Below are 26859 nucleotides of genomic sequence, written 5' to 3'. Positions count from 1 at the left end.
TACAGCTGCTGACGGTGGTGTAAAATGATTAAAGTAACAGACAGAAAAATTTTATGACAGCAACTCACACAGGTTACATATCTCAGCATACCAAGCCTGTCCAAAGGTTCTCAAAATGCTACGTGGCTGTGGTGGATAGTGCTGTTTATAGCTTACAAATTAAGTGAAAATGAAAAGTAAAAGTTAATATTAGATACATATTGTCCTGTATTACCTGCTATGATGTCTTCTGTAAATAGCTGTCGGCAATAAATGGACCAGTGCAGTAAAAAAGCTCAACCGCAGGAATACTGGGTGACTCAAACTCAACAATCACAAGGGCATGACATAGTTCAGATGTGGTGATCCCCGTCTCCTAATAAAATATTCATTATTGCTAAAGTGCATCTCTCAAAGTCTTGTCTATCATTAGAAAGAAAGAAAGAAAGAAAGAAAGAAAGAAAGAAACAAATATATACTGTATACACATATATGTTAAAAGATAATTAATTTTGTAGTGTTAGACACCAGTCATTTGTTTTTTTCCTGCCATTCACATTGTGCAAAATGACACAGCAAAATAAAAGCATGTGTTATTTTTCCCTTTCTCAACAAAACACACGAGTATTTACAATTAACGAACGCTGTGATAAAGCACATACTGCCGATCAAGTACTTGCTCTTTTATTTTCTCTTTTATTCTCATTTCGTCCTGACCACACAGTGCCTTCAGATTTTGGGCAGTTTTGGTGCTCCGATGATGGGATTAGACTTCTGTAGGAAACGGCGGCCTACGCTTTTGTAGTCGTAAGTGCAGTCGTGGGTCTCTGCATAGCGGTGCATGGAGCAGAAGTTGTTGCCACACCTTAGGAAAACACATAAACGTAATGAAAATGTGAGAATAAGGAAAAAAGGCAAATTCATGTTAAAATAGTCATGTTAAGCCACTCGGGTGGTGCAGCGGTAAAAACACACATCGTATCGAATCTCAGCTCTGCCTGCTGGCTAAGGCTGAGCGGCCACATGAACAACGATTGGCCTGTTGTTCAGATATGGGCGGGACTAAGCCGGATAGGGTCTCTCTTCCATGACTGGTGCAATTACAACTTCTGCTGGCTGATTGATGGCGCCTGCACAGAGATGAGAAGAGAGTGCTCTCAGGGTGTGTCTCTCAGTACACAACACAGCACTGCACTCGTCAAAAGTGTAGGTGAACAGATGCATACGGCATGCTGCCCACGTGTCGGAGGGGACATGGGTTAGCTTCGCTCTCCTCAATCAGAGCAGGGATCAGCATTAGTGGAGAGGAAGCGTGACGCAATCGGGCAATTGGACGCGCTAAAAAGGGAGAAAAAGGGGAGAAAATGCATAAACTATATACAAATATTAGTATATACATAAATATATACTGTACATACATACATATACATATACCGTATATATATATATATATATATATATATATATATATATATATATATATACAGTTAGGCCCAGAAATATTTGGACAGTGACACAAGTTTTGGCATTTTAGCTGTTTACCAAAACATATTTAAGATACAGTTATATAAACAATATGGGCTTGAAGTGCAGACTCTCAGCTTTAATTTGAGGGTATTCACATCCTATTGGAGGAGGGATTTAGGAATTACAGCTCTTCAATATGTAGCTGCCTCTATTTCAAGGGACCAAAAGTAATTGGACAATTATCTCAAAAGCTATTTCATTGGCTGCATGGGCTATTCCCTCATTAATCCATCATCAATTAAGCAGGTAAAAGGTCTGGAAATGATTCCAGGTGTGGCATTTGCATTTGGAAGCCGTTGCTGTGAGCCCACAACATGCGGTCAAAGGAGCTCTCAATGGAAGTGAAACAGACCATCATTAGGCTGAAAAAAAAGAAGAAATTTATCAGAGAGATAGCGGAAATGTTAGGAGTGGCCAAATCAACAGTTTGGTACATTCTGGGGAAAAAAGAGCGCACTGGTGAGCTCAGGAATTCAAAAAGGCCTGGATGTCCACAGAAGACAACAGTGGTGGATGATCGCAGAATCCTTTCCATGGTGAAGAAAAACCCCTTTACAACATCCACCCAAGTGAAGAACACTCTCCAGGAGGTAGGTGTATCAGTATCTAAGTCTACCATAAAGAGAAGACTTCATGAGAGCAAATACAGAGGGTTCACCACAAGGTGCAAACTATTAATCAGCCTCAAAAATAGAAAGGCCAGATTAGACTTTGCTAAAAAACATCTGAAGAAGCCAGCCCAGTTCTGGAACAGCATTCTTTAGACAGATGAAACTAAGATTAACCTGTACCAGAATGATGGGAAGAATAAAGTATGGAGAAGGCTTGGAACGGCTCATGATCCAAAGCACACCACATCCTCTGTAAAACATGGTGGAGGCAGTGTGATGGCATGGGCATGCATGGCTTCCAATGGCACTGGGTCACTAGTGTTTATTGATGATGTGATAGAAGACAGAAGCAGTCGGATGAATTCTGAAGTGTACAGGGATATACTTTCTGCTCAGATTCAACCAAAGGCAGCAAGGTTGATTGGACAGCGCTTCACAGTACAGATGGACAATGACCCAAAGCATACTGCGAAAGCAACCCAGGAGTTTTCAAAGGCAAAAAAGTGGAATATTCTGCAATGGCTGAGTCAATCACCAGATCTCAACCTGATCGAGCATGCATTTCACTTGCTTAAGACAAAACTTAAGGCAGAAAGACCGACAAACAAGCAACAACTGAAGACAGCTGCAGTAAAGGCCTGGCAAAGCATCACCAAGGAGGAAACCCAGCGTTTGGTGATGTCCATGGGTTCCAGACTTCAGGCAGTCATTGCCTGCAAAGGATTCTTAACAAAGTATTAAAAATGAACATTTTATTTATGGTAAAGATAATTTGTCCAATTACTTTTGAGCCCCTGAAATGAGGAGGCTTTGTAGAAGAACGGTTGCAATTCCTAAACGTTTCATAGGATATTTTTGTTCAACCCCTTGAATTAAACCTGAAAGGCTACACTTCAATTTCATCTCAGTTGTTTCATTTCAAATCCAATGTGGTGGCATGCAGAGCCCAAATCATGAAGATTGTGTCACTGTCCAAATATTTCTGGGCCTAACTGTATATATACACACACACATACACACACACACACAGTCGTGTTAAATAATCCGAACTGATTATCTGAATGTAAAATAATATTCCCAGACTAAATTCATGGGAAAAGTGCTCAATTTCACTGACCTTATTTTTTTTTAAATGACAGATTTCACGAATTTTTTTTTTGTATTTTGTTTATGCATTTTCTCCCCTTTTTCTCCCGACTTTTAGCACGTCCAATTGCCCAGTACATCATGCTTCCTCTCCACTAATGCTGATCCCTGCCCTGATTTGAGGAGAATGAAGCTAACCCACGCCCCCTCCGACACATGGGCAGCAGCCGTATGCATTTTTTCACCTGCACTTGGCGGGTGCAAATGCGGATCAGTCCTGTGTAAGGAGAGACACACCCTGATCAACACACTCCTTCCCCACCCCTGTGCAGGTGCCATCAATCAGCTAGCAGAGGTCGTTAGATCTGTTATGAGAAGACCCTATCCGGCTTACTACTACCCCACCCCTATATGAACAACAGGCCAATCGTTGTTCATGTGGCAGCTCAGCCCAGCCGGATGGCAGAGCTGAGATTCAATATGATGTATTCGAGATCCCAGCTCCGGTGTGCTAGCGTGTGTTTTACCCCTGCACCACCTGAGCGGCCTTCGGTTTCATGAATTTTTAAAGTAAAGTGCCACATTTCACGGCAGTCAAATCATTAAATAACACTCATGAACTGAATAATAGAATAAATGCAAGCTACAATACACAGCACAGCCCACCTCAATAGTTGAATATAAACCTAGAACATTCAGCAACGGTACGAGGCTCCGTCTCAAATACGAAAATTCTTGTCCTTATTTTGACACGCCCCCATCCACAGAATTGGTTGGGAGTTTTCCCAAACTCAGTTACCCAAGTCGTGTTCTTAGCTGCTTTACACTAACATTTTGACTAACCGATTGCTAACTTAATTGCCTAGGATTGCAAGGACCGCCTCATATTGCAAATTACCACTTGAATATGTGAATGAAAAACTTTTAAGGATTTAACAAAAATCTTACATTTTGAATTTCACAACAAATAGCAAATTACACGGTAAAAGGCTCATTTCACAGTTCGTGGTGCGATTTTCACAGTCATAAATTAGGTAGGGCCCTAAAAATAAAAGTATATTTATTGATTACTGGTCCAGTACCTTAACTGCTAGGCTACAGCTGCCCTAACATGCATCAAATCTAAATGCACAATGCAATGCAGAATTCACTAAAATATTACAGGCTTTTTACCCTACAACCACTGCCCTCTGACCTCATAAGACCTCATGAATGATGGATGACTATGTTATTGATAAAAGATAAATGTAAGCAAGTCCCCAGTAATGTTCAAATCTAGTAAAACGTCTTCCCAACAAGTGGAGGTTGTATAAAAGAAAAGAGGGTTTTAACACTACATGGCTATTGTTTTGGGATTATATGTTCAGGTGGCGCAGCAGTACAGTATGCTATCCCACTACCGCTAAGATCCAAGAATTTGGGGTGCTATTTGCAGTGCTATCGGCCAGTCAGGGCTCCAGTGAATATTCAGGAGCGGGGGGTTGAAACAGTCTAGCCATTGGGAGGTGAACTTGTCAAATAGGAGGGTTGCATTAAAAAAGGGCATTCATGATAAAACTGTTCCAAGTCTGGTATGTGAACCAGATCTGATGTAGCAACCCCTAAATACAGGAGCACTCACAATAAAAAATGTTCAGACATGCACTAACTTTTGGCCATGTACTGTATTATGTAATCAAAGATGAAGCGTTCCAATAACTCTTGTATTTTGTACTTTTTAATCATCTTAATTATGCATATAGACCTAAAGGAATTATTTGTATCCACATGCTTCTGGCAGTGAATACAGTGAAAGTATGCTTCTCAAAATAACAGGCCAGAGTTAAATCCCATGGTTCTCCTATCTGGGGCACCGGTAATGGAGAGTGGAAAAGCTAATGGGGCGAGCCACATTTACCTGACAATACCAAAACACAGAGGTATGTTGGATATGTCAGAGCACATCTGTTTGCCCTAACAAGTTCACATAAACAGTAAAGGTTCACACAAACCCAGCGTTTTTACAAGAGCAGATCTATAAAAAAAATCATAGGGGTGTATTTGTGGCCATGTAAGAAGTCACAGCTGTCGCCAGTTATGAGATGGTACTAACAAACAGCAGCAAATGGTTGCTCTCTGGCAGTAACATGGTAAGGGAAGAATGAGACACATGTTTATGGGTTTCCCCCCCATTTATCTCCCAATCCAGTCTTGATTGTGAATCCGCTGTTGCTTGCACAAACCCCTATCTGATCAAGGAGAGCAGGATTACCAAACCCCCCTCTGACATGTGTCCAGTCTGTAGCCACTTCTTATCAGCTGTCAGTGTTGGGTTTCCGACACAGAGCTGTATTGCGTACTAACAGCCACACAAGGTTTCATGTGACCCCACCCCCCAGAGATATAGTGTATGCATACTAAGATAAAAAAAATAATAGTAGAGAATTTACTCAGAAGTGGCTTTTAAAATTGTTGTGATTAAAGGGAATAGCCGACAAGTGCTCGGATCAATACCAGAGATCGCATATCGCTGAGGCAGTAGGAAGAGACACTGTCAGACCTTACACCCTCAAACATATTTAACTGTGTGGACGCCTGGCCAGGTCGAGATTTAATCTCAAAAGTTTACAAACGTAGAGCCAAATTGGTTACTACTAAAAATTTTATAGCTGTACAAAGTGCTCCCCTCTTATTTTGTTTTGAGGATACTGGTGTGAAAGTAAACCCAGATACAGCCAGTAGTACACCCTCAAGAACATAGGAAAAAATGGCTAAATTAAAGAAGTCAGTAAGAAAGTGAGAAGGAAACGTGGTAAATTCTGGACGGTTCCATAATCAGCACTGCCACCAGCAACACAAGTTTTTGTTTGGAAAAAGAACCACCTGTTAATAAGAAAATACCTGCATTGGTAGCTGGTGGCTAGCCCGGTCTTCTTTCCACATAGGAAGCAGTGCTTTGAAGTCTTCTTCTTTGAGCAGAGAGGGGCCTTTACAGGAGGGAGGTGATACGCTGGAGAGCCTAAACATTTTAGACAGCACAGCAAATAATTACAAATCTTATATAACAACAACAACAACAATGCTTGAGGTACAATAAAGATGCATTAATATACCAATAAAAAAAAAAAAAAAAAAAAAACACAAAACAGTAAACAATCATAATGTTACATGTCCTACAGCCATCATTATTATGTATTGGTTGGATTTTTTAAAAATATTTTTGTATATGCATTTTCTTCCCTTTTTCTCCCGACTTTTAGCACATCCAATTACCCAATTGCATTATTCTTCCTTTCCACTGATGCCAATCCCCACCCTGATAGAGGAGAACGAGACTGACACAAGTGCAGTAACTGACTGCATCTTTTTCACCTGCACAGGGCGCGTTCATATGCGGATCAGTTTTGTGTACAGACAGCCACACCCTGATCAATGCATTGTTTCACGACTGTGCAGGCGCCATGAAACATCCCGCAGAGGTCGTAAATGCATCAGTTATGAGGTCCCTATTTGGCTCTAATCCTATATGAACAACAGCCAATCATTGTTCATGTAGGCGGCCAGCACAGCCATATGGCAGAGCTGGGTTTTGAACTGACGAGTTTGGTGCGCTAAAGCATATTTTACCACTGTGCCACCCGAGCACCCATACTGATTGGATTTTTAGGCCTAAAAAACAATTTTCATTTTCATTTCCTAAGTCTTTTAACCAAGAACATAAAATCTACAACGTTTCTATCTAGTAATGTAGCATGGATGAGACTTCTCATACAATAAAAAAAACATCCCCCACAGGGATCAAACAGATTCTACATATCTGAATGCAAGGTTACTCTTTATGTGCTGAATTTAACGTAATGGAAATAAATATGAATGTTCCAAATGTTTAGTGCAGCTGTAGCCTAGTGGTTAAGGTACCGGACTAGTAATCAAAAGGTCTCTGGTTCAAGCCTTCCACTGCCAGGTTGCCACTGTTGGGCCCTTGAGCAAGACCCTTAACCCTCAATTGCCTAGAAAATATGCCGTCATGGTACTGTACGTCGCTTTAGATAAAAGCGTCTGCTAAACGCCGAAAATGTAAATGTAATCCAGCAAATAAATAGAAGTTGTGCACTAAAATGGCATATTTAAGTTTACTACCTGAAAAGAAGGCTGTAACGTATATTTAATAGGAATTGCAACAGAACATTGGATGTGACCAGGAGTGTCCAACATTTTGCCTTAAACTGTCTGCCATAAGTGTAATAACACAATGTGTGTTCAAATGAACATTATTAATTCCACATAAAAATACATTTATTTATTTATTAGGATTTTAACATCATATTTTACACACTTTCATTACATTCATGACAGAACAAGTAATTAAAGGTTACACAAGGTTCATCAGTTCAACTTTTAATGTCAAACACAGTCATGGACAATTTTGTATCACTAGCTCACCTCACTTGCATGTATTTGGACTGTGGGAGGAAACCAGAGCTCCCGGAGGAAACCTACTCAGACACGGGGAGAACATGCAAACTCCACACAGAAAAGACACGGACTGCTCCACTAGGGAATGGAACCCTGGACCTTCTTGCTGTGAGGGGACAGTGCTACCCACTATGCCTCCCACATAAAAATACATATTATTGCTACAGAGAGCTGAAATGCAGTAGCGATATTGGTGTTAAAAAATGTAACCATAGCAACCTCTGTATAAAAGCTGTATATTTTTATATGAGAGAGGAAACATCTTAAATAACTACTGAAATGCTGACAAACTGGGAAAGAAATCACCCAAGTATCCTGTTATAAGGAGATAATAGGTTCGACTGAGTCAACACTTCACTGTGCACTGCACGTCATCTCCACCATGTCCATAGTTTTCTTATTACAGTCTTACAGTTTGTTGGGCGTTACCTAATCCCTATTGTTACATTTACATTACAGCATTTAGCAGACGCCTTTATCCAAAGCGACTTACAACTAAGGCTGTATACATTGCAAGCAATTGAGGGTTAAGGGACTTTCTTAAAGGCTGAACAGCTGCAAGCTGGCAGATGATGGTCGCTTGAACCAGCAACCTTATGATTACTAGTCCTGTACCTTAACCACTGAGCCCTGTGGTTTTTCCAATACTTTATCCACTCCCCTGTATGTGTATAAAAAAATCCACCACTTTTTATAATCAGACAGGCCACTGAGACCTACGAACATGTTTTCATTGCTGACGCCAACAAGTCAAGAAGATATGAAGCAAGGAAATTACAGAATATGATACAGTAACAATGTTACACGCACTAAGGCAAGTTTAGATCTAAAGTAGCATTCAGGATCTCAAACAACACTGCAGTCACAATTTCAGAGCAAACAGTGTGTTGGATGGTGCACAGACACTGACTGTGATATTCTGAAGTCTTCCCAGAAATATCACTAACACCAGCTGCCAGAGAATGCTTTCCCTTCACACCCCCACCCATATCCCTCAAGACATTCATATTTTTGCATCTTTAAAGCATTAGTGCAGCAGCTAGGGCCTCTTATAATGTTGTCTAGTGGCTATAGAGTATGCATTAATGTGATCCTGAACATGTAAGTGAATCTGTAAATAGGAAGAGTGTGGGTTGGTTATGGTTTGTGTTTCCTGTTGCTTGGATACCATCAACAGTAGATGTTTTGGGTGTGCTGGTTAATAACTGATTGCCTATAACGTCATACAAGATGCATATCAGCTGTTTTGAAGCTGGGCAGTCTCGCTTTTCTGTCCCGTGGTCATGGCTACAGTCTTACTATCTTACTGAACCTTTAAAAAAACATGTACATACAGCTTATTTACTGCCACATGAATTCCAAAGCATTTTTCGGGTGAAAGAATTTCTAGGTTGGATGAGAGACTTAATACATTCTAGCAAAAGAAAATAGACAGCTAGCACACTGATTAAAAAAACATTTCAAGGTCTAGTCTGTCCATAGTCTAAGATGCAGCCTCCCAGCCTCCCTCAAAGAGATAAGGTTTTCCTCTCAACATGTGCACTGTGCTATTAAATATTTATCTAGGATACAGAGAAGAAGCAGTGTGGAAGGGACAGACTATAGAATGACAATAGTAGAAGGACAAATGAAGCATGACTTCACATACAAAGATAAAATCATTAAAATGATAAAGAACTTTCGTTTCATGGCTTTTATTTAATATACTGACGACTCATCTATACTACAGGGTTTTTTTTTTTATGTCAAACACAGTCATGGACAATTTTGTATCTCCAATTTACCTCACTTGCATATCTTTGGCATTTGAGAGGAAACCGGAGCTCCTGGAGGAATCCCATGTAGACAAGGGGAGAACATGCAAACTCCACACAGAAATGACCCAGACCGCTCCACCTGGGAATCGAACCCAGGACCTTTTTGATGCGAGTGCTACCCACTGAGCCACCGTGCCACCCCACCTATGCTATAAAAGTTGGCAAACTTAAAAGGGGAGGGGAAATGGCCAAGGTCCCAGGATGGACTGACATCCTGCCTGGGGTGTGTTGGGGGGCAGTTGTATCCTAACGGTTAAGATACTGGACTAGTAATCAAAAGGCTGCTGGTTTAAGCCCCACTACTGACAGGTTGTCACTGTTGGGCCTTAGAGCAAGGCCCTTAACCAACAATTGCTTAGACTTTATACTGTCATAGTACTGCAGGTCGCCTTGGATAAAAATGTCTGCTAAATGCTGAAAATGTAAATGTTACTGCCTTGTACCCAGTAATTCTGGGGAAAACAAAGCCAACGTGACCATGGCTGAGATTTAAATTTGAAGCAACTTTTAAAGCAAAACAACAATGCACTCCAACTTCAAATTCGCCTGGAAAGCCCAAGACCACTGATGGACCTGTAAACTGATTTCTTTTAAATGATGTCTTCTTAAATAATTTCATTGTCTCTAATTTGAATACATTTTCTAATGCACTATGGCGAAACGTGTCACTTGTAGCACACCCTCGCTGGCCACACCACACCCTTTTTTTTTTTTAACAATAATTTTTGGTGGATTCTTACAGAGCCCCGTCACGTACAGAGAATCTTGTTATGCTTTCTGTATTCTGTCCTAAGGCATGTTGTCATTTAATCTGTATGTGTGTGTGTTGTGTAGTATTTAGACTCACATAGTCTCTTTAATGAACTGGAAGGTCCACTCGATGAATCCAGGATCCCTGATGGCTGCAGAAAAAAACCACAATTTAGTTCATTTGTAAAAAAAAATTCCAGATATGGCCAGGGCTGCAAAAATAGCTTTAATAATAAATAATAATAAAGTAATGACAGTTAAGACAAATTCAGTTGCTAGTGGACTCAATCACAAACATCGACTAATTATGTGAGACTGAGGGCGAACATGTGCTTCCATCATAAAATGTGCAGCAAGCTAGCACCAGCTGAATACATGTTAAAGTGCTAATTGCTTTATTCTGTACGAGACAGATGTCACTTTGACACGTGAATGCGAGAGTTTTTCCACAGAGAGATTGCATGAGTGATAGAACTGTTAAGTCCTTTTTAGAGTTTTACAAAGTTATTTAACAGTATGCTATAATATGTGCACAGTTTTCTCTGAGTTACTGTCCATTTAGGTTTGGAAAATTAGAAATCATATGAGTAAAGTTTTGTCTGGTTAAAACTAGTGGACTCTGGACACAGCGGTGTAATGTGCACAGTACTGACCCACTACCGCTGAGATCTGAGCTCCAATCTCAACTGTGCTATTGTCCAGCCTTCACAGATACACAATTATCTGTGTGTCTGTGGGGGGAGCAGGGGTTTATCATAGCGTCTGCAATTCTTGCTGGCTAATTGAGGCGCTTGAAGGTGAAAAGAAGCAGTTGGTCGCAGTGCGTGTCAGAGGGGGTGAGTGTAAGCCTTCTGCCCTCCTTAGTCAGATGTTGGAGCAGCAGAAAGGGTGAGCAAGGTTGCAATTGGAGACAACTACTGTAGATTGGGTAAAAATACCTATGGGTGTCAGTTTCATTTTTGACTACTTAAATTGTTTCCTGATGATATTATTGGTTATCAGAATGAACATTCAATTTTAAGTGTTCAAATTCTGAAATTTTCTATCGTTTGGGTTAGTTCTTTAAAAATGCAAATATGTAGTCCAGATGCTGCACACTCACCGTGTACACAGCTGCTCTCTGCAGGGGAGTTAATTTTTGCAGTAGATGGATGTTGGATGCATTACTGCCCAACCCGCATGGACCAGTCAGTCTCTCCCGACCTCCAGAAGCAGCTAGCGATGCCAACGTATCAGTATTACTCATGGAGCCCAATAGCTCATCGGAAGCCTTGCGGACTGGCATGGTAACATCCTGTGCCTCACACCTGGAGACGCCTGGCTGCCTGCCTAAAGAGTCTACGCTGATGCCAAAGAAAGGGGGTGTCTGAAGGGGCGAGCGGGGACGAATGGGAGGTCCTTCCCTAGAGCGGAAAAGGCAAGAGATTTTTTCGGTGAACTCTGAGAAAGGCTGAGGCACATGTGTAGGAGTTTGTAGGTCAGGCTGGGGTATTTTAGTGCTTATAGACCATGTGTTGATAGAGTCTGAACTGACAGCTTGGGACAGCAGTGGAACTACAGTCATGGGCTCGGCCACAGCTCCTAAAGTGTCCAGGCTGGCCTCCTGCTGAGCAGAAACATCCAGACTAAGCGGCTCTGGAAGCAGGCTGTTAAACGGAAAGGGTTTGGGGGAATCCATCACAACTTTATCCTCCAGCATTGCTACTTGATCATTCTGTAATTCCACCTTGTCTTCAGTTCCTAATCCAGATAGAACGGAGATCGATGAGTACAAAGAGTCTCTTTTCAGTTTAGACCCATCCATTTCCACTCTTGATACTTCAAATGGCAACTTTGTATTCCTAGAAGTGGGATTACTGCATGGCTTCTCCTTCTGAAGCATGGACATGCCAGAGGCTGTCCCTGAGGGAACAGCTGTGCAAGAGATGGGACTCAGGCAGGACGTAAGAGGGACAGTAACTGAGGATGATGGAGCAGGCTGCTGCTGCTTTGAAGCGTTCGCAGAGGTATGGCTGATCTGAGGAAGGACCCGAAACGTACGGTGGTGCCGGGCAGAACTGAGTGAGCCACTGCAGGGCCGTGGGGCAACTGGGGGTCTGACTTTCAACTTGCCGGGCTTCTTGGGCTGGAAGACGAAAAGAAAATTGGTCACACTGATTCACATTAATTTACATTCACAATGTGGTAAAAAAGTAAGTCTAGTTCATTAATTAAAATATCTTACACAGAGAACTTGAGTAAGAACACAACACACCTCGTAAACCATAAGGACTGCAACTAAACAGTTTTACAACTAGATACCGTGGTACCTTGTAACTCGATGTCCCCTAAACTCAAAATCTTTGAAACTTGACGCCCTTTGTTGAGAAATCGTACCCTTAAATTTGACATTTCCCTTAAACACGACGTTTCGCGTTTTGTTTAGCGCTTGGCTTGAGCGGTGGGGTAAAACATCATCAAGATGCAACTATGAGAGAAATCTGCATTTGTGTGAAATAACCGTCAAATTCACTCCGAAAGCGTCCAAGCATTTAAAGAAGTAAAGGTAAAGTGCAGGTTTTATTGTATTGTATATTGATTTTTAACTGATTTGCAATTGTATTTGTGTTTTTTTTTTTTACACTGTATTTGTGTTATTTTCAGTGTTTAAGTGTCAAAAACAACCCCATTATTTTACATAAGCCTTAAATACCTGCAGTTCCACAGGACCATTGAATGCATTAACAGGTTTCCCATACATCCTTATGGGGAAAAATACCTTGAAACGCAACATTTTTTGTAAACTCAATGCCACTCCCAGAATTTACTGACGTCGACTTTCAAGGTACCACTGTATTAGTAGTTTGGATGGCTGTTGAGACCCTTTCACAAAAGTTCTGCAAAGAGGAAAACTCTGTCTTAAGTTCAGGCTAGCACTTGCTTTTGTGTTTGGTTCCTTGGCCTGTTTCATAACCCAGCATATGGACAAAAAAACCTAACATTTTCCTTATGAATATTCTGATACAAAAGAGCACCCACACACTACCAATCACACCGTTCTTACTCTAAAATTATGTATTTGCTTTTCACAAGACATATTGAAATCCTTATCCAAATGTATATCTGCCAAAAATATCTGCCAAAAACAGCATCTGGATGATTCCTGAACCTATTCAGACAAGGACTAACAGTTCTCTTGATTAACTGTGGTTTTGCTTTTGCTATCCTCACATGAATACCATTTTTGTTATTGACTCCAACATCAGCTTTGGATAGCTTTGTTTCTTCGTCAGTGTTGCATTGAGTACATATTGCTTTGGGTAATATGTTTCTAACAACTGTGCAGAGCTGGGAGTTAATTGAGTTCCTCTGCTGAACATGTGGTTATTGATCTGAAAAAGCTTTACTAATGGTGAACTGGGAAACACTCCTGCATTCAGCTGAAACCACAGATTTATTCAAAGCTTTGATTCATATGCAACACGTTTAGACAGATACTGCACAGATCACTACTAGGCTCTTTTTAGCATTGCAGTGCTGATTTAAGACAGTATGAACTTAAACAACCTAGTACGGATTCAAAATATCATTTCTTTGGTACCTTTTTGCTGAGGTTCATATTCTCCATCTTGGCTTTGAGCAGCTTCATCTTGTTCATGGTGATTGAATTCTCCAATGCCAGCTGACCAGAGGAAATGACAACACTTTCCTCTTCTTCCTCAGTGTACACGTTGTGAATAAAACCACTGTCAAAGCACATAAACATACAATGATGTAAAAAAAGTATTTGACTCAACCTAAAGGCTTCTGTATTTGACATTTACACAGCAAAGCATTTTAGTTCCCCCAACAAAATATAAGACAAAGAAGACCCAAATAAACACAATACACAGATTTTAAATGATCTGTTGATGTACTGGATAATGCTTAGTCAATAAATTAAGAGATTTTAATTTAGAACTGGACAGAGTTCGAACTACACACGCCATCCAGTACTGTTGAAGCATAACATCATTACCTAAAACCTTTTCAGCAATGTGATTAAAGCTTTAGTAATTCTACAAGATTTTGGAATGTCTGTGAGAATTTCTACACAAAACCATTTCTAAGGCCACCCGACCGACAGCCCTTCAAAAGTGCATCATCAAAAAGTCATTAAAACCCAGACAAACCATAGGCCTTGTTTACCCAAGATAGGGTCAGCGTTTATAATTCCACTACTGGAAAAAGACTAAGCAGTTTAAAGACCTTGCAGTTGCAAGGCATGAGCTTTGCTACTCAAGAAGAACATAAAGGTTGTAGTCTAGTGGGTAGAGCTTTGGGCTAGCAGTTGAAAGGTTGAGGGTTTCAATCCCAGCTCTGCCATGCAGCCACTGTTGAACCGTGAAGCAAGGCCCTTAACCGTGTCTGCTCCAGGGGGGACTGTACAATGGCTTACTCCACGCTCTGACCCCAGCTTCCAAACAAGCTGGGATACACAGAAAAATAATTTTGTTGTACTTGTCACCTGTATATGTATATATGACAAATAAAGGCATTCTATGTTTGCCAAAAAAGAAAAACACCTAGATGACCCCACGCCATTTTGAGGTAATATCCAGTAAACTGATGAGTCACAAATGGAACTCCACTGTGGGTGGATTAAAGTATTTCTGCAAAGAAGAGTGAGCCAAAATTCCTGTAAACTTCAGTAACTGAAAGCCTCTGGTTGCAGTTGTAGTTAAAGGTGGTACAACCAGGTATTTAGTTAAGTGGCAATTACTTTCGTACATGGAGATATAAAGGTAGCATAGCATTTTACCTGCAATAAATAAGATGATCATTTAAAAGCATTGTTATATAACAGTTTGTATGAGAATAAAAAGGAACTCAGAAGATGTAAATACTTTTTTTTTTTACAACACTGTAACAGGAAGTCAATGAAGCACTTTCAGTCCTCACTTTGTTTATCTTTCTTAGCAAAGAGAACATGCAAGCACACGTTTTATGATTTAATTTCCCTTGCATAAGACATTAGGACCAAATTTCACAATCTTCCCAACAATAAAAAACAAAGCTGTTCGAATGGAACAAGTACTGTATAAAATAACAAGCTGATTTTAGTGCTACATGCTGTGTCATGTCATTTTCATCTAACAAGATAAAACAAATAATCTTTATAGTTTTAAATTGGATTTTTTTTACATTGGTTTACATGGGTAGCCAATCAATAGCACTATTATGTGCAAAGGTAGGCGGTGGATTAAAGCATTAAACAATGCATTGACTGTCATGGTATAAAGCACACTGCCATTTCTCAATGGAGCAGTCTGTTAACTCTTCTACATTATAATGAATAAAGTCTAGCAGTCTGGCAGATGAAACTGAGTGAATGGCTCCTGCCCAAATGCACAGTACCAACTGTAAAGTCTGGTGAAGGAGGAATAATTGGCTGGGAATTTGTCTATAGTTTGGCCTATTAGTTCTAATTCCAATAGGAAAAACTGGTATATTGGTAGATTTTCCCCAACACCATTTTGGGAAAGACCTGTTCTCTGTTACGACAGTGCCTTCAGGTTAATATATACAGAGAAATTTGGTATGGTAGAACCTGACTGGCCTGCACAGAGCCTTAATCTTAGTCCCACCAACACATTTGACAGTGACTAGAGATCAAACAATCAATGATCCACCACAACAATTCACTTGTAAGTAAAAAAAAGTAAATCCCTGAAGACATGCTCCAAGTTCGGTGGCTTTTATAGCTTCAAACTTCTATACAGACCTCCGTGTCTTAGACACCGGTGTTAGGGTTCCATCTCCACGGTCCACCACCCGGAAAATGTTAAGCTGGTCGCCCTTTTGGTATAAAAGAAACGTGGCTTCTTTATTAGTAAGAGACTTTTCCCACAGCTCATCCTTCTTTGAGTCCAAACTGTCAGGTGCTTCCTTTATTGAGTCACACATGGTCACTAAGGAAGGGAAAAAACAATAGATATTAGATATATTCATTTTATTTTTTACTTAGTACAAAACTTGCTTACGTAGTCCAAAAACAATGAATAATGAGGCATAGTTGCCTTAAGCCTAATCAATTTCTGATTATTTATATTGTTTTATGCTGATGTGGTTAGTTTATGCTGGTAATGTAATACTGACCTTAATGCTGGTAAACTTGATTAGACACCTCCAGTATCAATACACTAATAAAGGCAACACTAATAAAAGATGTATTAGTATTGATCAGATACCTCGTCTAGTGTTGATTGGCCCACCCCTCATGGCAAGGACCAGCTTGAGAGTGCAGCCTTCCGTGATGCTAAAACGACAAACAGCAGCAGCTTAAGTCTATCAATTACACTTTATTTGAAATTAAACATTCATTCAAAAAAAGCCCCCATTAGTGTATGAAACATTCATTTCACCTGAAGAAACTCCAGGGCATAAAGTTCTCACTAAAATGTACATGTTTTACACTCTTTGGTTACATTAATGACAGAAATGGTAGTTACTCATTACACAAGATTGGTCTGTGGGAGAAAACCGGAGCTCCCGGAGGAAACCCATGCATACACGGGGAGAACATGCAAACTCCACACAGAAAGGTCCTGGACCACCCCACCTGGGGAACAAACCCAGGACCTTCTTGCTGTGAGGCGAGAGCACTACCCACTGAGCCACTGTGCCACCCAGTTCTCACTGAAAGGCTAGGCAGGGTAGATGGGAAAATAATTACCTGTAGTCATGTAAGCAGTACTCATTGTCAAGTTCCAAACTGTTCCAGATCAAGTGCTGCTGAGCGACAGGAATGCCTTAAATAAACAAAACGTTAACAATGAGCATGTGGTAAGCTAAATCAGTCATGGAAATACAGTAAACGCTTGATTCTTTACCTTGTGCCCATGCCTTTTAAAAGGTAAGCAAAAAAGAAAATCATAACACTATTGTATTCTCTGTTTTAAGTGCACAAAGCAATGCACAAGCAGCAATTCCTAAATTTCTTTGAAAATGTAATTACATTTGCAACAAGTCCACATTTTCATTACATTCCTAGTGTTATACATGCTTGAAGCACAAACACGGCTCAGTGCTGCCCTCCAATGTAGAACATTTCGTTTCCAGCCAAAAATGCACTGCTGTAAGCATTTATCAAATCCAATTCTGTACAGAGCTCAGCACACTCAGAATTTATCAGTGTGCTGGCTGAGCAGAAACCAGAGTGAACAGGATTACATAAAACCCTGGGGTTTTGCATGCAGCTATTATAACACATGCATTAAAATGGTTCTGTAGAATTAGTTCAGTAAACATACATCTTAGAGCCTAGATCAACAGAAATAATCTGTTTACAGAAAAGCAAGCTGTCTGGAGAACATTCTTTCAAACGTTTGTGGTAAACGAAACAAACGAAATAAACGAAAGCCTTTTGCCTCCAGACTTTCCCTCCCCCCACCCTGAAAACTGTTCACCTGCAAAGAGATATAGGATAATCTATGCCAAATCGAATGCCTATTTGTCATATGTACTGTACATATAATATACAGGTGTGCAGTACAATTCTTTATTGCCATATCAGAGTGCAGGGTCATTCATTGTCTGGCACCTGTGTAGCCAAGAGAGTTAAGAGCCAGAGGTCAATGGCCCAGTGACTGCATGGTAGAGCCAGAATTTGAACCCACCACCTTCTAGTTGGCAACCCACAGCTCTACCCTCTAGACTGCCACCAATACAGTCAAAACTACGGATGTCAAATATTATTTAAATTCATTTCCAAAAGCTGATGCTTGATTCCAATGGACAGAGGTGCTCCAGTCTGTACCCAGTAAGAACAATGATTTGAAACACAGCCCGACCCACTACCATTGTGCATGTGTCTGCTCTGTGTACAGCCCTATGTGGAGTTTCAAACTCAAACATGACCTTTTTATGCATTCATAAATAATTAAATTATGAACTACAGAAATACAGAGCAATAAAATCACAAACAGTGAAGATCTTAGCACCCCTGAGGATTTTTTAAAACAAAAATGTGGATATTTTGCATAATAATAAAGTTTCAGAAAGATTTAATATACTGACTACATCTCTTTTTAATGGACTTGTTTAGTTTGGTACTGACTATGTTTAAAATCCTCATTCTGACTGTTAAACTGCTTCTGCTGCATGTTTATTATACTGTTCTACATTACTGCAATGTTCACTGTTTCAGTATTAAAATCAATAAAGCATGTGTGACTTGTTAACATGAAACTTGCCGATCTGTTTTATGTTTTGATAAGACACTATAAGCTTTCAGTTATCGGTTAACCCTCGACTAATGACGGCTAGGTATTAGTTAACATAAACTGGCAACATCTACATCCCTAATCAAAACCAACTCCAACTGTGGATGGATGGACAGTTTTTTTGTGGTGTGTTTGGTGCACAAATTCATTTAATAATTCATCATTTACTTTCACCACCTGTCTAGAGATTTCTTTCAAAGCTACAGTACTGTCTGCTTTAAAGTCAGCTGATCAAAACTTACTCCAACGATGGATGGATGGATAGATAGACACTTTATTTTTCCTGAGGGAAATTATGTAGCCAAAGCTTTTTTCATCATTTACTTTTACCACCTGTCCAGAGATGTCTTTCACAGCTACAGTACTCTCTGTACGTTTTAACAGCTAAATGCTTTATGGTATTTAGTGTCAACTCTTTAGCCTTGCTGCTTTTAATCTATGGTAACAACATAAATGTTATCAGTCAGAAAAGATTATGTTCTAAATGGCATAACATTAACAGTTTGTAATATCATTGGTAGTGTACTAATCTAAACACAATTTAATACATAGTATGCCAAGTTGATTTAATCAGTGTTTTGAGCTCTGTTTTATGAAGCAAAGTACCCATTTTTTATTCAAAGAAAAGAGTATGTTTCAATTCTGATGTACTGTACAGTAACTGGGGCTTGAGCGGCAAAGTGGTCAAATGCGCCAGCCAAGAGTATCAGCTGTGCCACTGGCAAGGTCAGGATCTCTACAGATACAACTGTGTCTAAATGAGGGACGGTTGGATTGTAATTACCCTCCATGCCAATGTAACAGTGATGCCAAATTTTTTAGTGGTAAAGCAACAAGAATGATGAAAAAGAAACAGAGGATGCACGTGCTAGCCTACAGGCCTTCTCTGTCAGCGTGGGTGTCGAGCACTGGAGGTTGTAAGTGTATAAGGATGTAGAAAATGACAAAGGGTAATGAAAAGGCCAAAACACATTATGATCAAATGCAGGTCCCCAGGGCCTATGTTGCTGTGCAGCACCCACTCCTCCATCTGTGCTGCCATGCTTTCACTTTGGCGCAAATACTTTTTAAAAGGGCTTATACTACAAGAAGGTCACATTAATGCTACTGCATTGATTGATGGTTAGCCATTCAACCTCTGTGTTAGTGGTTAAAAATCTGTGCATGTGAGGCATTTTAGGGCAGCGGTCTGTTCACACTGAAGACAGGTATGGCTCATTACACGTATGACATTCATACAGGCAAAAGTCAATTCTGAGGGAAAAAGAATAACGGTACGCTTTTCCTAGTGAGAAACAATACCATTATTTAGATATATTAACAATAAAAAATAACAAATAAATGGGCTCTCAGGTGGTGCAAAAATCCAGCCCACCACTGCTGAGATCTCTCAGGGGTTCAAATCTTAGACATAACTGGCTATGTCTGGTTGGGACGGGAGGGTAATGAAAGCCCTTCAATGAATTGTTGCCCTGTCCAGTGTATTCCTGCCTTTTGTCCAGTGTTTCCCGGTGGAACCAGAATTGCTGCAACAATGACCATGATAATGAAGCTAATAAAAATGAAATAAAAACTTAATTAATGAGAAGAAAACATGCTACATAACTGTGGTGGTGTTTGTTTGTTTATTAGGATTTTAACATCATGTTTTACACCTTGGTTACATTTATGACAGGAATGGTAGTTACTCATTACACAATGTTCATCAGTTCACAAGTTTATATCAAACACAGCCTTGGACAATTTAGTGTCTCCAATTCACTTCACTTGCATGTCTTTGGACTGTAGGAGGAAACCCATGCAGACACGAGGAGAACATGCAAACTCCACACAGAAAGGACCCGGACCGCCCCACCTGGGGATTGAACCCAGGACCTTCTTGCTGTGAGGCGACAGTGGTACCCGCTTAGCCACCATGCCGCTACTGTGGTGGTGTAAATTAATGGTTCCGAGCCCCCTGTTAAAAGTACTGCAGTCCATTAATTAATTCTTAGAAAGCTTTACATAATGTTTTGTAAAGTTAATGAAGTGAAAAACAATGCGTGTTGGACGGACACACTGCTTATATTATAGAAGATGCACAGTGTGCAGAGCTTTGGTCCACTTAATATTCTAAAACACGTCTAATCATTTCCTTCAGCTACTGCATACAGACTTATGAAGCATAATAATACAATTACAGCTCATATTTAAGTACAGATCTTCACCGATGTTGAGTTTAATTTTGACTTGAATTAACTCATTTCAAGCAATCGATTAACTAACTAAGCTTTCTTTAGATCACAGGTGTAATTCTGTTCTAACATGCACAGCACAGAACAGCAGACAAATTGGTGTAAGGAGCTTAGCAGCACTATGGGAGGTAAGTCATTGTTCTGTCTCAGACCTAAAAACTAATCACCATTCAAAGACATACGGACACACGGTCTGGCCTGTTTGTAGATCTGCGTGATATTTGAAACCACCACATTACTCCATGATTCGCAAACCCATGCACTGTTTGTCTTTTTCGTATTCATTAGTTGTGTGTATGGTCCAGTGATAGCTCAGTGGTTAAGGTACTGGACTAGTAAACACAAGGTTGCCGGTTCAAGACCCGCCACCACCAAGTTGCCACTGTTGGGTCCCTGAGCGAGGCCCTTAACCCTCAATTGCTCATTGTGTTCAGCTCATTGTGTAAGTCGCTTTGGATAAAAGCGTCTGCTAAATGCTGAAAATGTAAATGTAAATGGTCTATCTATCTATCTTTTAATGCCGTGTTTACTCTTGTGAGGTACATTCACGGCAGGAAAGGTTGATGTGGGTGCTTTGTATCCGTTAGGTAGTGTCTGATATTATATGTGTATTCCTAATTTAGTGATTGTAATGAAGTTCAAAAGTTTTTTCTGTTTTTCCAAGGTTAAAAATATCTTTCAATGTTCCAGCTATGGAGAATTTTTGTCTTTCTCTTTGGTATTTAGGGCACTTAGTTAGTATGTGTTTAATCGTGATGGGTAATTGGCAGGATTCGCATTGTGGGGCATGATGTGTATGGTTTTAAGGTACCCAGATACATTCAAACCATTAAAATAATCTATGTAGAATATTTTAAATGGCCAAAAATACAATGTCATGACCTGAAACAGCTTTACACTTTCATCCTCGGAATAAACATTTATTTATTTATTAGGATTTTAACATCATGTTTTACACACTTTGGTTACATTCATGACAGGAACGGTAATTACTGGTTACACAAGATTCATCAGTTAAAGTTTAATGTCAAACACAGTCATGGACAATTTTGTATCTCAAAGAAAGGACCCGGACCACTCCAACTAGGAATCGAACCCAGGACCTTCCTGTTGTGAGGCGACAGTTCTACCCACGGCCTCAAATAGCTCTACACTTTCATCTTCAGAATATACAAATATATAATAATAATAATTATGCAGTTTATTAATGACCTTAGCGATTAAGGTACTGGACTAGTAATCAGAAGGTTGCCAGTTCAAGGCCCTCCACTGCCGAGTCGCCACTGCTGGGCCCCAAAACAAGGCCCTTAAACCTCAATTGCTCAAACTGCATTAGTCATAACTGTAAGCCACTTTTCATAAAATTGTCTGCTAAATGCTGCAAATATTACACTGTATTTTTATTCTATGGAGAGTGTGTGTGTGTCTGCAAGCAAATATTGGCTCCCTTAGTTTTTTTTCAATGAATTTCTCTCTAAGGTGGTTTCAACCTACTTACTATTTACTTACAAACTATGTACTATTTGGATCCCATTTCATGGAAGACCACTAAGTGTTCAACTTCAAAAAAATTCCTAATTTTCATACACTAACTACATGGCCAAAAGTTTGTAGACATCTGATCTGGTGCTTGTTATACATCCCATTTCATAACAATAGGCATCATTATGGAGATGCCTCCCCCTTTGCATCCGTTACACTTTAAGCCTGGTAAAGTGTTGGATAAAAAGGCCTGGTTCAGATAACAGAATATAATATAAAATAAAGAAACAGACAATCTTTGTCAAGAAAATATGAACACCAAGATTTGTATTCAATCTCAGCAGTGTGCTGTCACTCATGAATGCAAAAAGAACACCAGCGCATTAAAAGAGATTTCATAGACAAATCTTGCAAAGACAATCTCCACCCATGAAATCTTTTTTTTCTGAATTTTCCCCCTTTATCTCCCAATCTTTTCATTCCCAAGTGAGCAATAAGAGTACACGTACCTTCTAGTCTCTGAATCTTGGCTTTGACTGAAAGGACCGTCTCAAATGTGGAGACCCGCAGCTGAAAGCAAGTCCCTGTCAGAGTCTCTATGTGCAGCTCTATGGTGTCATAAAAGGGCAGCTTGTATTGAACACTTCCCAAGTTATAATCATTAAAAAACGGTGGCTCCCTCTTGTCGGCCATGTTTGTGTGAAGACAAGCTGCTCAGACGGGGGCAGAGAATGTACCTGCTCGAGTTGGTTGAGTGAAGGTAGTGATCTTCCAACCGTCCCTGTGTACAGGCATCATGGATAAAACTATGCTGTAGAGTGGAGAAACAACAGAAAAACTTCAGCTTCAGAAAACTGTCCATGCATCATGTGATAACTAAATTTCCCTAAACAAATGGATATGCAAGCAGAAATAGATCCAGTAATAACATTTACATTTTAGGTCTCACAAGGGTCTGCTCTGGGATACCTAAACAGTTTTGCCTGTGACACAAGCACAATGCAGGAATCCACCCTGGACAGAGCACACATCCTTAGCAGGGCATCCAAAAGCTGATACAATTACTGCAGTCAAGGACTCCAACAAACCACAATTAGTCACCACACCTCGGAATCTACACATTTCCCAATGGCTTTACAGGGAAAATGCAGAATTCTCCAGCCTTGACTAAGGTTAGTGCACCAACATCAGAAATCCACTTTACAAAGTACAATATATGGACACAAGTATTGGAACACCCATTCTAATTACTGAATGCATGTGTTTCAGCCCCAACAATTGCCAACAGGTGTAGAAAATCATCATAACATTATTACTATTATTATTAATATTATTATTATTATTAACAATTTAGAAAGGCCCTTCCCTGTTGTAGCATGAGCCTGTGTGCAAAAAACATATGGAAAAAAAAGACTTCGTTTAAAGAAGCTCCATAAACCTTAAATGTGTTAGTTACTCTGCATAAAGTACATGGAACAGTGGTCTCTGTGATGATCAGGAAGCCAACTCAAAAGCCCCTATGCATGAAAAAGATGTCTAGGTGGACTGTTGTTAAATAAAACCACCAAAAACAGGTCTGCCATAAAGCACAACCTTAAACAATCTAAGAGGCAGTTAGGGATTTCAAAAGGACTGAACATGACTAAATCAAGCTAAAACACATTCAACCTTCCCAAAGACCTGACCTTAGCCCTATGAAGAATATCCAAATTGTACAAAAAAGTCAGTTATGTGTCAGAAAACCAACAAACTGGGCCAATTCTGACAAGTGAAGTCAAAGATCCAACAAAAGCTGTGCCTTAAGCTTGTTGTGACTGATTAGGTTAAAAGAGCTAAAAGTCATTAGTCAAAGTGTTACAACAAATTGAAATTTAGCTGGTTAGCTGAAGCCATTCCTAAGCGACTTCCGTCCTCAAGATCATCTGTACAAACAAATGTCAAATGAAGTACTTTAAAGATCAAGAACATTACAAAAACTGCTCCATTATGCTAAACAGAAATGTGTCCAGATGGCCTGTAAAAGTCAGGTATGTGTCAGAAAACCAACAAACTGGGCCAATTCTGACAAGTGAAGTGGTCAAAGATCCAACAAGAGCTGTGCCTCAAGTTAATTAAAGACCATCAAAAGTAACTGATCAGGTGAAAAAAGCTGAAAGTCATGAAATTTAGTCAAATGTGTCAAAGCTCTCACAATAAATGTAACAAGCTGGTTAGCTGAAGCCATTTTTAACCAATCGCAGGTCTCAAGATCATCTGTACAAACAAACGTCTGTAAGTACAAAGTACATGAAACGATAAAACATTTGCCAAGATCAAGAACATCACCAAAACAGTGTCCATATGGTCAAGTGTGGATGCTCACAAAAATGCTGAATGACCAAATGTGCCCTTTACTTTCTTAAGGAGACTCAAGAAAGCCTACTTGTGTCCCAGAATACTTGTGGACTTTTACCGCTGTACCATTGAGAGCATTCTTACAAACTGCATCCGTGTGTGGTACGGCTCCGCAGCTGACCGCAAAAGCTCTTCAGCGGGTGGTTAAAACCTCCCAACGCATCACTGGCACCCAGCTACCCACCATACAGGACATTTACCATAAAAGGTGCGTGGGCAGAGCGAGGAACATTATCAAGGATGTTTCTCATCCTAATCGTGGACTTTTTACTTTGCTTCCATCTGGCAGGCGTTACTGGAGCCTCCGCTCTCGTACCAGCAGACTCAGGAAGAGTTTTTTTTCCTGAGGCTGTAACCCTGCTAAACTCTACCACACCAATGTAAAAATATCACTGCACTTTGTACCACATTAAACTCTGTACTTTTTACAAATGTATCATCTCACCTGTATATACCATCAGTATTTAGCAAATTTGCACATGGCCCTATTGCACTACTTACACCAGCACAACAGTAATGTATTTACTGTACATATCTGCTATACGTACATACTTTACTTTATCTATTATCAGTCATTACCCATTCATTTGGCCACTTTAGTCACCTTTCATTACTCTGTAAATACATATTAGTCTATACACTGTACAATCATCATTCTTCTTCTTCTTCCTCTGCCTTTGTCCCGTTCGGTTGCGGGGTCGGCTCTCGGCAGATCATGATCCGCATTGATTTGGCACAATTTTTACGCCGGATGCCCTTCCTGACACAACCCTCCCTATTTTATCCGGGCTTGGGACCGGCACTACAACGCACTGGCCTGTGCATCTAGCGGCTAGGTATCTATAGGACAATTCAGTGTTTCCAATTAGCCTGGTGGCATGTCTTTGGACTGTGGGAGGAAACCGGAGCACCCGGAGGAAACCCACACGGACACGGGGAGAACATGCAAACTCCGCACACCTGGGGATCGAACCCAGGACCTTCTTGCTGTGAGGCGACAGTGCTACCCACTAAGCCACCGTGCCGCCCTACTGTACAATCATTATTATCTGTTTAATATCAACATTATCTGTTTAATATTCTTATATGTCTCCTCATTTCACTATCCGGTCACTTCTGCACTTTAACTGTAATATATGTAAATCATCTCTATCTTGCACTTCTGGTTAGATGCTACTGCATTTCGTTGGCTTTGTACTTGTTTGCTCTGCACAATGACAATAAAGTTGAATCTAATCAAATCTAAGCTAAATAAAAAGCTACTGGATCACAGTTAACACTGTCTACAGTCAAGAAAGAATAAAAAAGAAAGAGTCTCTTTGTTGCAGGACAGCCTTCAGTTCAGGGCAATGCAAAGCCTGCTTGACTGTGGACAGTGTCGCATACTAGAGGTTTTTGTTTGCTTTTTTGGACGTGTTTCAATCATTCAGTCACAGAACTGTACAGTTGACAAACCAGCCATTTACAAGTGTATGTAAACTTTTGACTTCATTTGTTTATTGTGTAGAAGAATTGGTATTATTGCATTATGATAATAAACAAGCCTGGGAATCATATACACACAGAGCTTCACAAAGAGTCACGATGACCAGATCAAACATGGAAGCAGATCTGTTAGATTCCTTTAATTGGATCACTCTGTGTGCAGGTATGCATCTAACCCTGAAGCTAGCTGGTTAGCATCAGAAAACGGTTGCTAGCTAACAATTAACCAGCAACGGTGCATTTTAAAGTACAGGAAATTATCCACCTAATGCTAATTATTTAGCAAACAAAGAAATGTAAGAGGGAACACAAAGCACTAGCGCGGTTAGCTAGCTAATCGTTTGTATGAAACCTTGTGTTTTTTCAAGCTAACAGCTACAGTAGTTAATATAACAAGCAGAGTTAACGCTATCTGTGTTAGCTTACTCGCTAGCACGTTAAACAACGCGGTTTATAAAGAAATAAGAATAAACGGTAGTAAATACCATCAGTGCAGAAGCGCATCTTGCAGCCTGCCGCTCTCACACGTCTAACTGACAACCCAAATACCCAATAATATCAAGCAGTGTTTATGAAACTCTGTTTGCGGTCCAATGAGAACAACGCAGAGGCGGGACTATTCCGTTCTCAACTGTGCGGTTTTCTTTCCCGACTCCCCGGAATGGAGCTATGGTTTCTACGGTAACAGTAACGTACACACACGTGACATTAAATCGCACCGTATATCCTCCTGAGACCCAGAAGAAAAAAGGTTTTGATATTTAGGATTTTTTATTGATAATTTAAGTATTGTGGT

At 40.1% G+C, this 26859-nt stretch overlaps 1 protein-coding gene across 2 annotated transcripts; it reads right to left on the bottom strand.

The window, feature by feature from the left end:
• Positions 1 to 647: 647 nt before the first annotated feature.
• On the bottom strand, positions 648 to 26713 carry zfand4 (zinc finger, AN1-type domain 4). 2 transcript variants are annotated; one of them, XM_062996091.1, is made up of 11 exons: positions 26549 to 26713; positions 22922 to 22995; positions 22694 to 22792; positions 16920 to 16995; positions 16435 to 16502; positions 15969 to 16155; positions 13806 to 13950; positions 11328 to 12350; positions 10323 to 10377; positions 6084 to 6201; positions 648 to 844 (listed from the first exon to the last, which is right to left on the bottom strand). In XM_062996091.1, exons 2-11 carry the CDS (start codon positions 22980 to 22982, stop codon positions 709 to 711), a joined length of 1968 nt encoding a protein of 655 aa, XP_062852161.1. In that variant the 5' UTR covers positions 22983 to 22995; positions 26549 to 26713; the 3' UTR covers positions 648 to 708. The 2 variants fall into 2 exon arrangements, with proteins under 2 accessions (XP_062852161.1, XP_062852160.1); XM_062996090.1 differs by lacking the exon at positions 26549 to 26713 and having other exon boundaries at positions 22694 to 22979.
• Between the last annotated feature and the right edge of the window lie 146 nt (positions 26714 to 26859).

The sequence above is a fragment of the Trichomycterus rosablanca genome, chromosome 5 (genome assembly GCF_030014385.1).
Source record: "Trichomycterus rosablanca isolate fTriRos1 chromosome 5, fTriRos1.hap1, whole genome shotgun sequence".
Taxonomy (NCBI): Eukaryota; Metazoa; Chordata; class Actinopteri; order Siluriformes; family Trichomycteridae; genus Trichomycterus; species Trichomycterus rosablanca.
This window is presented reverse-complemented; position numbering and strand designations above follow the sequence as displayed.

Bases quoted from the DNA above. Each gene is read 5' to 3' on its own strand.
- zfand4 (XM_062996090.1), bottom strand. From the start codon at position 22,877: ATGGCCGACAAGAGGGAGCCACCGTTTTTTAATGATTATAACTTGGGA. The intron at 13,951-15,968 runs GTCTGTATAGAA...GTGCTTTGACAG, and splicing joins CCGGTGTCTAAGACACGGAG to TGGTTTTATTCACAACGTGT. The intron at 845-6,083 runs GTATTTTCTTAT...TGTTTTCCTAAG, and splicing joins GCCACCAGCTACCAATGCAG to GTGTGGCAACAACTTCTGCT.